Source organism: Pseudorca crassidens, chromosome 8 (genome assembly GCF_039906515.1).
Source record: "Pseudorca crassidens isolate mPseCra1 chromosome 8, mPseCra1.hap1, whole genome shotgun sequence".
NCBI classification, from domain to species: Eukaryota; Metazoa; Chordata; class Mammalia; order Artiodactyla; family Delphinidae; genus Pseudorca; species Pseudorca crassidens.
The window spans coordinates 28406378-28419685 of NC_090303.1; the positions used below are offsets into that span (position 1 = coordinate 28406378).

At 34.7% G+C, this 13308-nt stretch overlaps 1 protein-coding gene across 2 annotated transcripts in view; it reads right to left on the reverse strand.

Moving 5' to 3' along the window:
• Nucleotides 1-13308, reverse strand: part of SEMA3A (semaphorin 3A) — a 507605-nt gene that overhangs the window by 17078 nt on the left and 477219 nt on the right. For both annotated transcript variants that reach the window (XM_067746089.1, XM_067746090.1), the window contains 3 exons: nt 7314-7355; nt 2917-3074; nt 260-327 (listed from right to left, as the gene is read on the reverse strand). In XM_067746089.1, the coding sequence (XP_067602190.1) occupies nt 260-327; nt 2917-3074; nt 7314-7355 (268 nt within the window). The remainder of the gene's footprint in view (nt 1-259; nt 328-2916; nt 3075-7313; nt 7356-13308) is intronic.

Genomic DNA, 13308 nt, shown 5'->3' on the forward strand with positions numbered 1-13308 from the left:
GTCTCGTAAGGGTCTAACAACCTGAGTTTATCATACCTACAATAATAAAACATAATTCAGTGCTTTGTGTTCATTGGAATTTTCTTTCTACAAGATTTTCTTTCTCTTCAGTTGCACTTCTCTAAGTATTCTGGCAGAGGTGTATAACTTGTATACATGTGTATGTATGTGTGCGTATGCATGTGTGCGTATACGCATTATTGCTTATGGTTTTACCCTGGTGTTAGCAAGTTGAAAGATTAAAAATGCTATAACTTACCATGGTGTTGTAAGTCTGAACAGTGAGTCAGCGGATCTCCATTTCTTATATCTTGTCGTCTTGTGCGTCTAAAACAATTATATTTAAAAATTATTACTGTATCTCTATTCCCTCTTCGGAATTTGTCATAAGAACTGAGAAGAGTCAAAGACACTGGAAGTTTAACAGAAGAGATGCATCTACATCTGCCTAAAAGATTTTTTAAAAGTAGCTCATTATACCTATAACAGTAGTCTGCAAGATGATCAAAATGGAAAATAGTATATAAATGTACTAACAATGAAAAAAAAGTTTTTCAAAGTATTGATAACAGAAAATTCATGGTTTCTTTTTGCTACTGAATGTCAGTCAGTAAGTATCTAACATCTAGAAAATCTAAAATTCTTAATATCTTAAATTCTGAGGAAAAAGCACAAAATATAGAAGAGCAACCCATTTATTCAATGAATAGAATTAAACTTTTTTTCCTAATCTCTAATGAGGGAGTAAGCCTGAAAATTAAAACTCACATGAATGTTCTCTTTCTCTTAATACTTACACATAATTCCTTAAATAGACTTTTGTTAAATTATACTATTAAGACTATGAATTCTACTTGTAAGTTAGTCTTTAATTTTTCTTTTTGGTTGCTATACCAACTTTTTTTTATAAAACATTTCTTTTATGATTACATGGTTTTGATTGCAAACCAATTTACCTGCGAAGTGAAAAAAAGGACAAAAACAACAACAAATACTGTGGAGCAAGGCTCCTCCTTTTATCAGAGGAAGGTGAGAGAGAAGACGAACTTAACCTTTAAAAGAAAAGCTAAATTTGCTATAGAACTCGAAATTAATTTCTCCTGCATTCTACTGCTCAGATCATGTTACTTACAGTGCATTCTGGGAGTCCTCTCTCTACACTTGGCTACTGGTTGACTGGGAGGAAGGAGGTTGGCTCCAGCCGTTGTGGTGCCAACTAGATGTGTAGTTGGAGTAGAAGGCTAAAACTGGAGATTGGGTCTGTGTGACTGACTCGAAAAGACTGGGGACACTTGCCCATCTGTTTTCTGCATCTATTTTAATGGGTATTGTCTTGCTGCAAAGTTAGTTACCATCCTTGAAAAGAGCTCTCACAAAGGCCACTGAGAATTGCAAACATGGAATTTGTTACTGTATTCATAAATTTAGAAGTCCCAGGTATTTATAGATTTCTATTTGTAGAATTGGTGAGACTATCAAACAGATGTTGCACATTTCAAAATTGAGCCAACAAGGGAACTTGTGAAACATGAACCACAAAGCATTTGGGAAGGTGTTTTTTATTGCCATTGAAGTTTTTGAAAAATGCCGTCACAAAGAATATATAAATTGTGAGGCCTCTAAACATCCTTTTCAAAGACACATGAAATTGGATTAAGTAAAATCTGCAAGGCACAACAAAAATGTGTTAATGATAATTCCTTCAATCTTGGATTCTAGGTATGCAATAAACACATTTCAAATGTATAATAACATCCAGCTTTTTAACTTATTATAGACGTAGTTATGATCTTATTTTTATCTTCTTTCTCATTAATAAAAGCTTAAAATTCAAATGGATTATTACTAAATTAGGCAATGTTATACATTTTCACATGGAAAGGAAATAATACCCATTTTTAGTTCAAACATGAATTTCACACTTTCAAGCAACATTAAAAGCCCTTTAGAGCTAACTGGTTTTAAGAAGCATAAAACCTTATTCTTAATTAATTTAATTGCTGTGAAAACAGCATATTCCTATTTATTAAATTATCCATGGTTTCTTTGATCAATAACACATTACCTCCACACTAAGTTCTTGTTTTAAATTTAAACTTCCAACGAAGTCAATACGTATATGAAAGAAATACTAACATGTTGTCTAAATTCTGAATATTGAAGGCTTAAGAAAATTGCATATTTATTAAGTGGAATAATAATTTAATATTTAATATTTATTATTTAATATTATTATTAACAAGGTAACTGTGTTTTAATCCATATGGACTGACTATATGAAAGATTTAAGTTGTAGATGATTTAACACTACAGTCAATATTATCTAGTGTGTAATCAAAATATTTAAGTAGATATTAGGGTTATTTCTTTTCCCTAATATTTTTCCAAAACCTTTAAAATGATCCAAATGTTGTAGAACACATCTCATTAGCAATGAAAAAAGCCACGTTCTTACCTTCTTGTAAAACATTAGCTAAGATAAAAAAACAAATTTTACTGCTCCTATAATGCATTGGCTTAATAATGTTAATTTCTATTAAAGGTTTCAATATGTTCATGTGCATACTGTTAATCTTTAGGTTTATATTAGCAAGTATTGTATATTACTTCATCTACTATTGCTTGTTTCTAAAATACTGGTGAATATCAAGGGGCAAAGGTAGCCTTAAGTGAGTAGTAGAGAATACGTTGAAATGACTATTTTGTCAAATTAAGAAAGTGTTTTTGTTTTTTAAAACAAAAGTAAACCAAGCTTGTGTACAACGTTTAGGAGGTGTCTAAGAGTTCCCTGAAGTATAACACCTCATTTTATTCATCAGAAAAAAGATGATGTATTTATATGAAGAAGTTGTTCCAAAAATGGAATCAGATAAGATAAATACGAAACACTGTGTTTATTTCTAATATTCCTCCTACCTCTTTGCAGTAGGAAAATAGCGAGAGCATGAAGAGCCATCCCAGGCACAGTAAGGGTCTCGGGCAAGGCAGCACTCTGCACAGGCTTTCCCGTAAATATCACATCTGTGTAAAGGGAGCTGTGTGACTCCCACAGCAGAGCCGATATATAGTTGTTGCTGTGGAAAGAGTTTACTGTTATGACAAAATCTACCTTGTTTTTCAAATCTATTTTTTTCTTAAAAACAACAACAAAAAAAGGTTACAGCTTAGCAAAGATGCATTTATATTTGTGGGTTTAAAAACATTCCATTATTGGTAGTTTCTTCAAAGGCCTGGCAGGAAATGTGACCATTTAAAATAGAGCAAGACCAAAATCTAAATAGTTGACTGAAACAGGTATATTTTATAAGTGTAAAACCAAGGGAAGATAAAGGAAGACAGCAATAGTTATATGTCAATTAAATCTCATAAAAATAAAAAATTTTAGACAGTAAGACACTGAGCAATGTAAAGTTCAAACCTTCAGTTTTTGCTCTTAGGTTGCTTTTTTAATTTCTACTGTTTATAATTTTGATTAATCAGATTATCTACATTGTCATGTATTCTGATTGGTCTTGAGGCAGGGATCTTTTGCTTTTGACTCTTGGGTGCCCTACTGAATTGCCTGTAATGCACTCTGCCCTCCTATAAGAAGGGAAAGGGTGAAGTTTTGGCACTTGCATTGGTAAGAAGTTTTGCTCAACGCTAAATGTTTTGCCTTTGCACTACCTCCAGGAAGATTACTTTAAACAAAAGTACTCAATTACTTCTCATTCGAAAGATCTCAGGGGAATCAAGTACACTCTGGCTGGTGCCGTGGACTTGAACAAAAAACTCAGGTGTTGTGGGAAAAAGTGGGGTATTGGGCATCAACATACCTGGATCCTAGGTCTTGCCTGACATTAACTCTCTTGTGATCTTGGGCCTTACACATAATTTTTCTAAGACTTAACTTCCTTATTCATAAAATGAGCATGTTTAACTAGATCTTTAAAGTATGCATCTAGATAAAATGTCTATGCTGCCACTATCTTCAGTGAATTTGAAATTATCAAAGGAGCCAGAATTGGGGGGAAAAAAGCTTTCTAACAGTAACTACTTCAGGATTTCAATACAAGTTAAAAAATACCTTTAACAAAGTTGAACCAATGTAGCATACCAGTTGCAAATTTATGTAAATACAAAATGACATACAAATAAGACTGTTTTGTGACTTTTCTACATTTTACTGTAATTGGTGTCATAGCTCCCTTTCTTGCTTTAGATGATTGAATAATTATAATAAAACATTAAATAAAAGTTGTGAAAATACTGAAACATGACAGTACATATGAAAAAGACCTCAAAAGTGTATTTTAATTTTCCACTATATAAATGAAAATAAGTTACAGAAAAGCCAGTCTCTGAACCATGGTGTGCTCTTTTACTATAACAAATTGTCTAACAGTCAGCAATGGATATAATTAAAACTGCATTTCCAAAAGGCTCTCAAAGATGGGACTACATATGTAAATAGATATGTTTAAATGAAGATATAAGTAACTATTAGAATCTATGAAATTATTGAGGGTATAAGGAGTACCTTTAGAAAATAATTATATGCTGAAAGCTAACCAACTTACTTATATCTTAATATAAGAAAGGGAAAAAAAGGGGTAAGAAATAATACAATCAAAACTAAATTATTATGGAGGCAGATATACTGATTGCTTATTCCATTTCAGTAAGTGAAGAATATTTATAGTACATGAACATAGTATAGTATATAGAATATGGAATATATTACAGAAAATCAACTTCTTACTATATTCACCTTGTATTATTATATTGAAAGATGCTACAAACCATGGCAAATTAAGAAATGGTAGTTAAAGTCTCTGGGAGGAAAAGATGAAGTATTATTAAGTTTTTTGGTTGAGAGAAAATTATATTGATATGTACCGCTCTTAAAGCATCTATAGAACCTGCATGTGATAACAGTTGATCATAATTTGAAAAATATTAACAGGGAACTTAACTAATGGAAAGAAATTCTTTATTCTTTTTTTCCCCCTCCTATTCTTTCTCTCTTCCAAAAGCACCTTTAAAAAAAAAAACTTAGATTGTATTGAAGGCAAGCAATCTCAATATGATAAAAAATGAAACAAATATAATGTTTAAACAACAATTAAACTAGTTAAAATGGGGTAGTAGTTTCTAGAAGCATGGTTGGCATTGGTGAATACAGACATGCCAAACCATATACTGTGGTCATAACTATTTAAAAAGCTACTGACCAAGTTGGTTATACCTAAGAAAAAGATTTCTATGTTTGGCCAATAACTTTTAAGAAGCATGAATGAAATTCATACTTATGGATTTCTGTAAGAATATGGCATTGAGTAGTAAAGGAGTTGTTATCCAAATGATAATATCTAAACCTGTCAGATTCCTTTAGGAGAAAATCAGAGAAATAATACATGAGAAGAATATGAAACCAAAAATATGGCAACTGAAATTATTGTAATGAAAACCTAAAGTGTGATAAAATGCCCCAAATTAAATACAATTCAATGTAGTTTATATTTAACGCTTATTCTGCAGTACTATTAATGATTTTCACAATGAATTATGCTATTTAAATGAAATATGGGGGACGCTTGCAGGCACCACTGAGCATAATCCAGTCACCAGTAAATAACCTGACGTGCTTTTTCTGCCCAATTTAACATCACCACAGGCTTTCTCACTAACCTCCTTAACAAGTTGTGGTTCATAGCAGGAGATGAGCCCACTTAACCAGAAAATTAGTTGCAACACTGCTTCTCCCTCATGAAACTACTGCCTCAGTTTTAAAATTTCCATGAGCATAAATGAAATTGAGTCACATCTGAATGAAATCAAACTCCAGTCACATCTGAATGGAAATGAAACTCCATCTGATGTTGTGAAAATTTTCCAGTAATGAAAAATGAAGGCTAGGGACACTTTCTTCTAACATAGTATTTTAGGTTGATAAATTGTTTGTATTTGTTTTTTGGTGAAACGTGTTACATTTAATAGGCAATTCTTAAGGTAGGTTTAAACATGTTAAAACAGAAAGAAATGTTTTACAAAACTAGATGCAATGTAATTAACGTTGACAAAGAAGTCTAGCAGAAAATAAATAAATAATTTAAAAAATCATTACAGGAAAGAATATCCTGGTCTAGCTACTATCCTGGAAATCCCCGGATTTCCTTGCCAACATTTGACAATTTTTAGATTACAAGAACAGGTGAACACACACTTACGAAGTGTAAGATGACAGTATCAGGTCAATAATATCTGCACTCTGGATTTCTCTAAATAACTTGGAGATTATCAATCTATTTTGATATGAATGTGTGGAAAGGATATATACTGAGTTTCAGTGGCACAGTATTTTAGCATCCTGTATGAGGAATAATGTATGGTCAGAGATACAACATGTAAACAGTTAAGAAATAAGAGTCACCAAATCATTCTCAGATTCAATAATTCTGTATATAAGTTTTCATACAAAACTTGTATGTAAGTTTACAGTGAGTAAAGGGCTCCCTACTCCTTCCTGGCTTTCTCTTCTAGGTTATTTAATAATTAATTTCAACTCAGGATCCAAGCCATTTTTTTTCTTTTTAGTTACCTTTGATATACTGGATAGAAAGGCTAGGTAACATTTATGTGGAAAAGGTAATTCATTAGAAGTTAAAATTATATTTGTTTTGCCCATATCATTTAGCATTTAGAAGTCATTTGTGTTTCTTAAGAGTCTTGCCAAAGCATTCATTCAACGTGAATGAAAAGACTTAATTTAACACGCTGCCCTTAACATTTGAATCCATGGAGTTTAATAACATCATTTGGCAGCGACCATTTTGCTGCTTCCCTTTTATATTTAGCCAAACTAAATGTTTTCTCTAGCACACAATACTACTGAAAAAGTAAAATTAACTTTTAAGTAAAAATCCTCCAAAAATATATAGTCCAGTGCGTAATTTTATTACCCTATATAATGTATTCTGTTTATACATACAAATTAAATTATAAATTTATTTATATTCTGAAATATTCACCAATGTTATTTTAAAGGATAGACAGATGAAAATAATTACTGAGTAAATTATATTATAATGACCAAAAAAGAAATGCTATAAATGAAAATTTACAACAAATAGTGACCTAAGAAATATATTTATAGGACATATATGAGACTGGTCAAAAGCACGAGGGCAATGAAAATTATCTTCAGTTTCCTACTAGTTATTGTAAGAATTTTTTCTCTTGTTTTTTGAACAATTGTTAATAAATCCATAAAATCTGATGGAACATATTTATCTATTTGAAACATAAAATTAACAAAATATAGAATATAGTACCTGCTTAGTGGAAAGCTCCATTGCTGAAATAGCAGTTGGTTCCTAAAGAAGAAAAACAAAATGTGAATTGTTTAGTCAATTAGAAAAGTCATAAAATACCAACATAAATTTCCAGAAAGATAACTTCAGTGCCTGTAAGAAGCACTATAACTGGGAAATAAGACATGTAAAAGAAATTGCATAGACAAGTGTTGTATGTATGGAGCAGACAATAAGTGCATCCTCCAGTTAACGACCATCAGGAACATACCCACGAATCAGGTTGGGTTTATTGCCCACTGTTCATGGGAAGCTCAGTAAGAGAGGGATGGAAAGGACTTATACGTTTTGGGCTTGTGTTAGGTAACTTAAGGAAGGGTTCCAGGAAGTAGGGCTTTGCTTTGCATTGGATGCTGTCAAAAAGCAGAGGTAATTCTATGATTCGGTATCTTCATAAGTCTTATTTAGGAGGGAAAAACAGAGTGAAGCTAAAGTAGCGATAGGTAAAGTAGCAATCACTCACTAGGGCAGAGTAGGGAGATATCTGGTCATTTTTATGGTTTGGACAACGTTTACATTCTTTTCTGTGTTTAGATATTCAGACATGATTACAGAATGGTCTTGCCTTTTTTTTTTTTTTTTTTTTTAATTCATAATGGTCTGAGAATGGCCCCATCTGATGTTGGGGATCTGTGAAAATTTGTATGTTCAACTGGAGAACACCAAGACCATGGCATACGTGAGACTGTCAGGGCAGCTCCTAATAGCGCCAAGGATGAGCTGAGAGTACTAAGCTGGTTTCCAGCTGTCAAGAACTGTGAGAGCTCAGTTGGGATGAGATAATTTCTTTATTATTAAAATGACTAAGACGCAAAGACCTACACTTCAGGTCTCTGCTGGAGAACATAATCTCTTTAATTTCTATCAACTGGCTAATCTAGAGCAGTCATGACTAGGGAAGTAATCACCAATATACTTTGCTAAAGTGTTCTGCTAAAGCTTATCATAAACCTATGTATGCTGCATAAATAAAGACTGTTCTTTGAATAACTTAGACCACCAAAAGGCTATTCACCTGAATGTATTCGCTTATACTCTTAGATTCACTTTCATTTAACTGTGCTCCATCCTATGTCTCATCAATGACAAACAGAACTCTAAGAAGAGATGGCTGGGCGGTTTCAGAGACAGCTGATGACAAAGAGGCTTAGGTGGGAAGAACAAAATCCTGAAAGGTCTCTCTGTGTAGGTGACTGAAGTTAAGCCCTGAAGAAAGGGTAAAGAGTTGCACTCTGGGGTCAAATGTATGGGTTCAAATAGTAGTAACACAAACTTGGCCAGAAGTGTGATATTAGGTGTGGTATAGAATCTCGAATTTAGTTTTCTCATCTGAAAAATGAATACAATGGTACCTTCCTCATAGGACTGCTAAGACGATTAAATGAATTAATAAATATAAAATACTTTACAAATTTGCTCATCACATAGTGTTTATTCAAATCTCTCCTCTTTCAAACGCACAACATACACACTCAACACGTGCACACAGACACACTCCCATATCCTTTCCTTGCTTTAGTTTTTCTCTTGAGTGCTTATCACTACCTAGAAATACATATATATGACATTTATGCATATATATGATTTATATATGACCTTTATCTTGAGTCATATAGGTAGAGGAGGTGAGTTTCCTCCGATAGCTCAAAGCTCTTATCTGAAGGTAGGGAGTAAGAGTAAGGAACTAAGGATTGAGAGGAGGGAGGAAAAGTCAATAAAAAGTAGGTCATGTAAGTACCACTGAGACAAAATCTGAGGATAGTAGACAATGACTCTCAAAACTATCCACTGAGGCTTGTACCAAGAAAAGTTTTATATATATATATATATAAATATGGAAATATTCCATTACTCTTTGGATGCCCACAGGGTTGTTAAATCTCCCACACCCTCAGTTGTGACTCTTGCTTGCCCTTTTGCCTGTCAGGGAAGTGCTGGGGCAAAAACTGAAAGACACACAGTGGGAATTAGAGGTGAGGTTGACAGGATATGAGGACAGCAGCAGAGGCATCTCACGTTTTCTTTTTTTTTTTGAATTTATGAATTTTATTTTTTTATACAGCAGACTCTTATTAGTCATCCATTTTATACACATCAGTGTATACATGTCAATCCCAATTGCCCAATTCATCACACCACCACCCCCACCCCCCGCTGCTTTCCCCCCTTGGTGTCCACACGTTTGTTCTCTATGTCTCTGTCTCAATTTCTGCCCTGGAATCCGGTTCATCTGTACCATTTTTCTACATTCCACATATATGCGATAATATACAATATTTATTTTTCTCTTTCTGACTTACTTCACTCTGTATGACAGTTTCTGGATTCATCCACGTCTCTACAAATGATCCAATTTCATTCCTTTTTATGGCTGAGTAATATTCCATTGTATATATGTACCACGACTTCTTTATCCATTCATCTGTCGATGGGCATTTAGGTTGCTTCCATGACCTGGCTATTGCAAACAGTGCTGCAATGAACGTTGGGGTGCATGTGTCTTTTTGACTTATGGTTTTCTCAGGGTATATGCCCAGTAGTGGGATGGCTGGGTCATATGGTAGTCCTATTTTTAGTTTTTTAAGGGGCCTCCATACTGTTCTCCATAGTGGTTGTATCAATTTACATTCCCAGCAACAGTGCAAGAGGGTTCCCTTTTCTCCACACCCTCTCCAGCATTTGTTGTTTGTAGATTTTCTGATGATGGCCATTCTAACTGGTGTGAGGTGATACCTCATTGTAGTTTTGATTTGCATTTCTCTAATAATTAGTAATGTTGAGCAGCTTTTCATGTGCTTCTTGGCCATCTGTATGTCTTCTTTGGAGAAATGTCTATTTAGGTCTTCTGCCCATTTTTGGATTCGGTTGTTTGTGTTTTTAATATTAAACGGCATGAACTGTTTATATATTTTGGAGATTAACCCTTTGTCTGTTGATTCGTTTGCAAATAATTTCTCCCATTCTGAGGGTTGTCTTTTCATCTAGTTTATGGTTTCCTTTGCTGTGCAAAAGCTTTGAAGTTTCATTAGGTCCCATTTGTTTATTTTTGTTCTTATTTCCATTACTCTAGCAGGTAGATCAAAAAAGATCTTGCTGTGATTTATGTTGAAGAATGTTCTTCCTATGTTTTCCTCTAAGAGTTCTATAGTGTCCGGTCTTACATTTAGGTCTCTAATCCATCTTGAGTTTATTTTTGTGTATGGTGTTAGGGAGTGTCCTAATTTCATTCTTTTACATGTAGCTGTCCAGTTTTCGCAGCACCACTTATTGAAGAGACTGTCTTTTCTCCATTGTATATTGCTGCCTCCTTTGTCATAGATTAGTTGACCATAGGTGTGTGGGTTTATCTCTGGGCTTTCTATCCTGTTCATTGATCTATATTTCTGTTTCTGTGCCACTACCATGTTGTCTTTTGATTACTGTAGCTTTGTAGTATAGTCTGAAGTCAGGGAGCCTGATTCCTCCAGCACCATTTTTTTCCCTCAAGACTGCTTTGGCTATTTGGGGTCTTTTGTGTCTCCATACAAATTTTAAGAGTTTTTGTTCTGGTTCTGTAAAACATACCATTGGTAATTTGATAGGGATTGCACTGAATCTGTAGATTGCTTTGGGTAGTATAGTCATCTCCACAACATTGATTCTTCCAATCCAAGAACATGGTATATCTCTCTATCTGCTGGTATCATCTTTAATTTCTTTCATCAGTGTCTTATAGTTTCTGCATACAGGTCTTTTGTCTCCTTAGGTAAGCATATTCATAGGTATTTTATTCTTTTTGTTGCAATGGTAAATGGGAGTGTTTCCTTAATTTCTCTTTCAGATTTTTCAGCATTAGTGTATAGGAATGCCAGAGATTTCTGTGCATTAATTTTGTATCCTGCTACTTTACCAAATTCATTGATTAGCTCTAATAGTTTTCTGGTGGCATCTTTAGGATTCTCTATGTATAGTATCATGTCACCTGCAAACAGCGACAGTTTTACTTCTTCTTTTCCAACTTGTATTCCTTTTATTTCTTTTTCTCCTCTGACTGCCATGGCTAGGACTTCCAAAACTATGTTGCATAATAGTGGTGAGAGTGGACATCCTTGTCTTGTTTCTGATCTTTAGGAAATGATTTCAGTTTTCCACCATTAAGAATGATGTTTGGGGCTTCCCTGGTGGCACAGTGGTTGAGAGTCCACCTGCCAATGCACGGGACACGGGTTCATGCCCCGGTCCGGGAAGATCCCACATGTTGCAGAGCGGCTGGGCCCGTGAGCCATGGCCGCTGAGCCTGCACGTCCAGAGCCTGTGCTCTGCAACTGGAGAGGCCACAACAGTGAGAGGCCCGCGTACCGCAAAAAAAAAAAAAAAAAAAAAAAGAATGATGTTTGCTGTGGGTTTGTCATATATGGCCTTTATTATGTTGAGGTAGTTTCCCTCTATGCCCACTTTCTGGAGAGTTTTTATCATAAATGCGTATTGAATTTTGTCAAAAGCTTTTTCTGCATCTGTTGAGATGATCATATGGTTTTTATTCTTCAATTTGTTAATATGGTGTATCACATTGATTGATTTGTGTATACTGAAGAATCCTTGCATCCTTGGGATAAATCCCACTTGATCATGGTGTATGATCCTTTTAATGTGTTGGTGGATTCTGTTTGCTAGTATTTTGTTGAGGATTTCTGCATCTATATTCATGAATGATATTGGTCTGTAATTTTCCTTTGTAGTGTCTTTGGTTTTGGTATCAGGGTGATGGTGGCCTCAAGAATGAATTTGGGAGTGTTCCTTCCTGTGCAATTTTAATTAATTAATTAATTAATTTATGACTGTGTTCGGTCTTCGTTTCTGTGCATGGGGTTTCTCTAGTTGTGGCGAGCGGGGGCCACTCCTCATTGCGGTGCGCGGGCCTCTCACTATCACGGCCTCTCTTGTTGTGGAGCACAAGTTCCAGACGCGCAGGCTCAGTAGTTGTGGCTCACAGGCCTAGCTGCTCCGCGGCATGTGGGATCTTCCCAGACCAGGGCTCGATCCCGTGTCCCCTGCATTGGCAGGCAGATTCTCAGCCACTGCGCCACCAGGGAAGCCCCCTGTGCAATTTTTTGGAAGAGTATGAGAAGGATGGGTGTTAGCTCTTCTCTAAATGTTTGAAAGAATTCACTTGTGAAGCCATCTAGTTCTGGACTTTTGTTTTTTGGAAGATTTTTAATCACAGTTTCAATTTCATTACTTGTGATTGGTCTGTTCATATTTTCTATTTCTTCCTGGTTCAGTCTTGGAAGGTTATACCTTTCTAAGAATTTGTCCATTTCTTCCAGGCTGTCCATTTTATTGGCATAGAGTTGACTGTAGTAGTCTCTTAGGATGCTTTCTTTTTCTACCGTGTCCGTTGTAACTTCCTTTTCATTTCTAATATTGACTTGAGTCCTCTCCCTCTTTTTATTGATAAGTCTAATGGTTTATCAATTTTGTTTATCTTCTTAAAGAACCAGCCTTTAGTTTTATTGATCCTTGCTATAGTTTTTTTTTGTTTCTATGCCATTTATTTCTTCTCTGATCTTTATGATTGCTTTCCTGCTGCTAACTTTGGGTTTTGTTTGTTCTTCTTTCTCTAGTTCCTTTAGGTGTTAGGTTAGATTGTTTATTTGAGATGTTTCTTGTTTCTTGAGGTAGGCTTGTATAGCTATAGACGTCCCTCTTAGAATGCTTTTGCTGCATCCCATAGGTTTTGGATCGTTGTCTTTTCACTGTCATTTGTCTCTAGGTATTTTTTGATTTCCTCTTTGATGTCTTCAGTAATCTCTTGGTTATTTAGTAACGTATTATTTAGCCTCCATGTGTTTGTGTTTTTTACCTTTTTTCCCCTGTAATTGATTTCTACTCTCATAGTGTTGTGGTCAGAAAAGATGCTTGATAGGATTTCAGTTTTCTTAAACTTACTGTGGCTTGATCTGTGACACAAGATGTG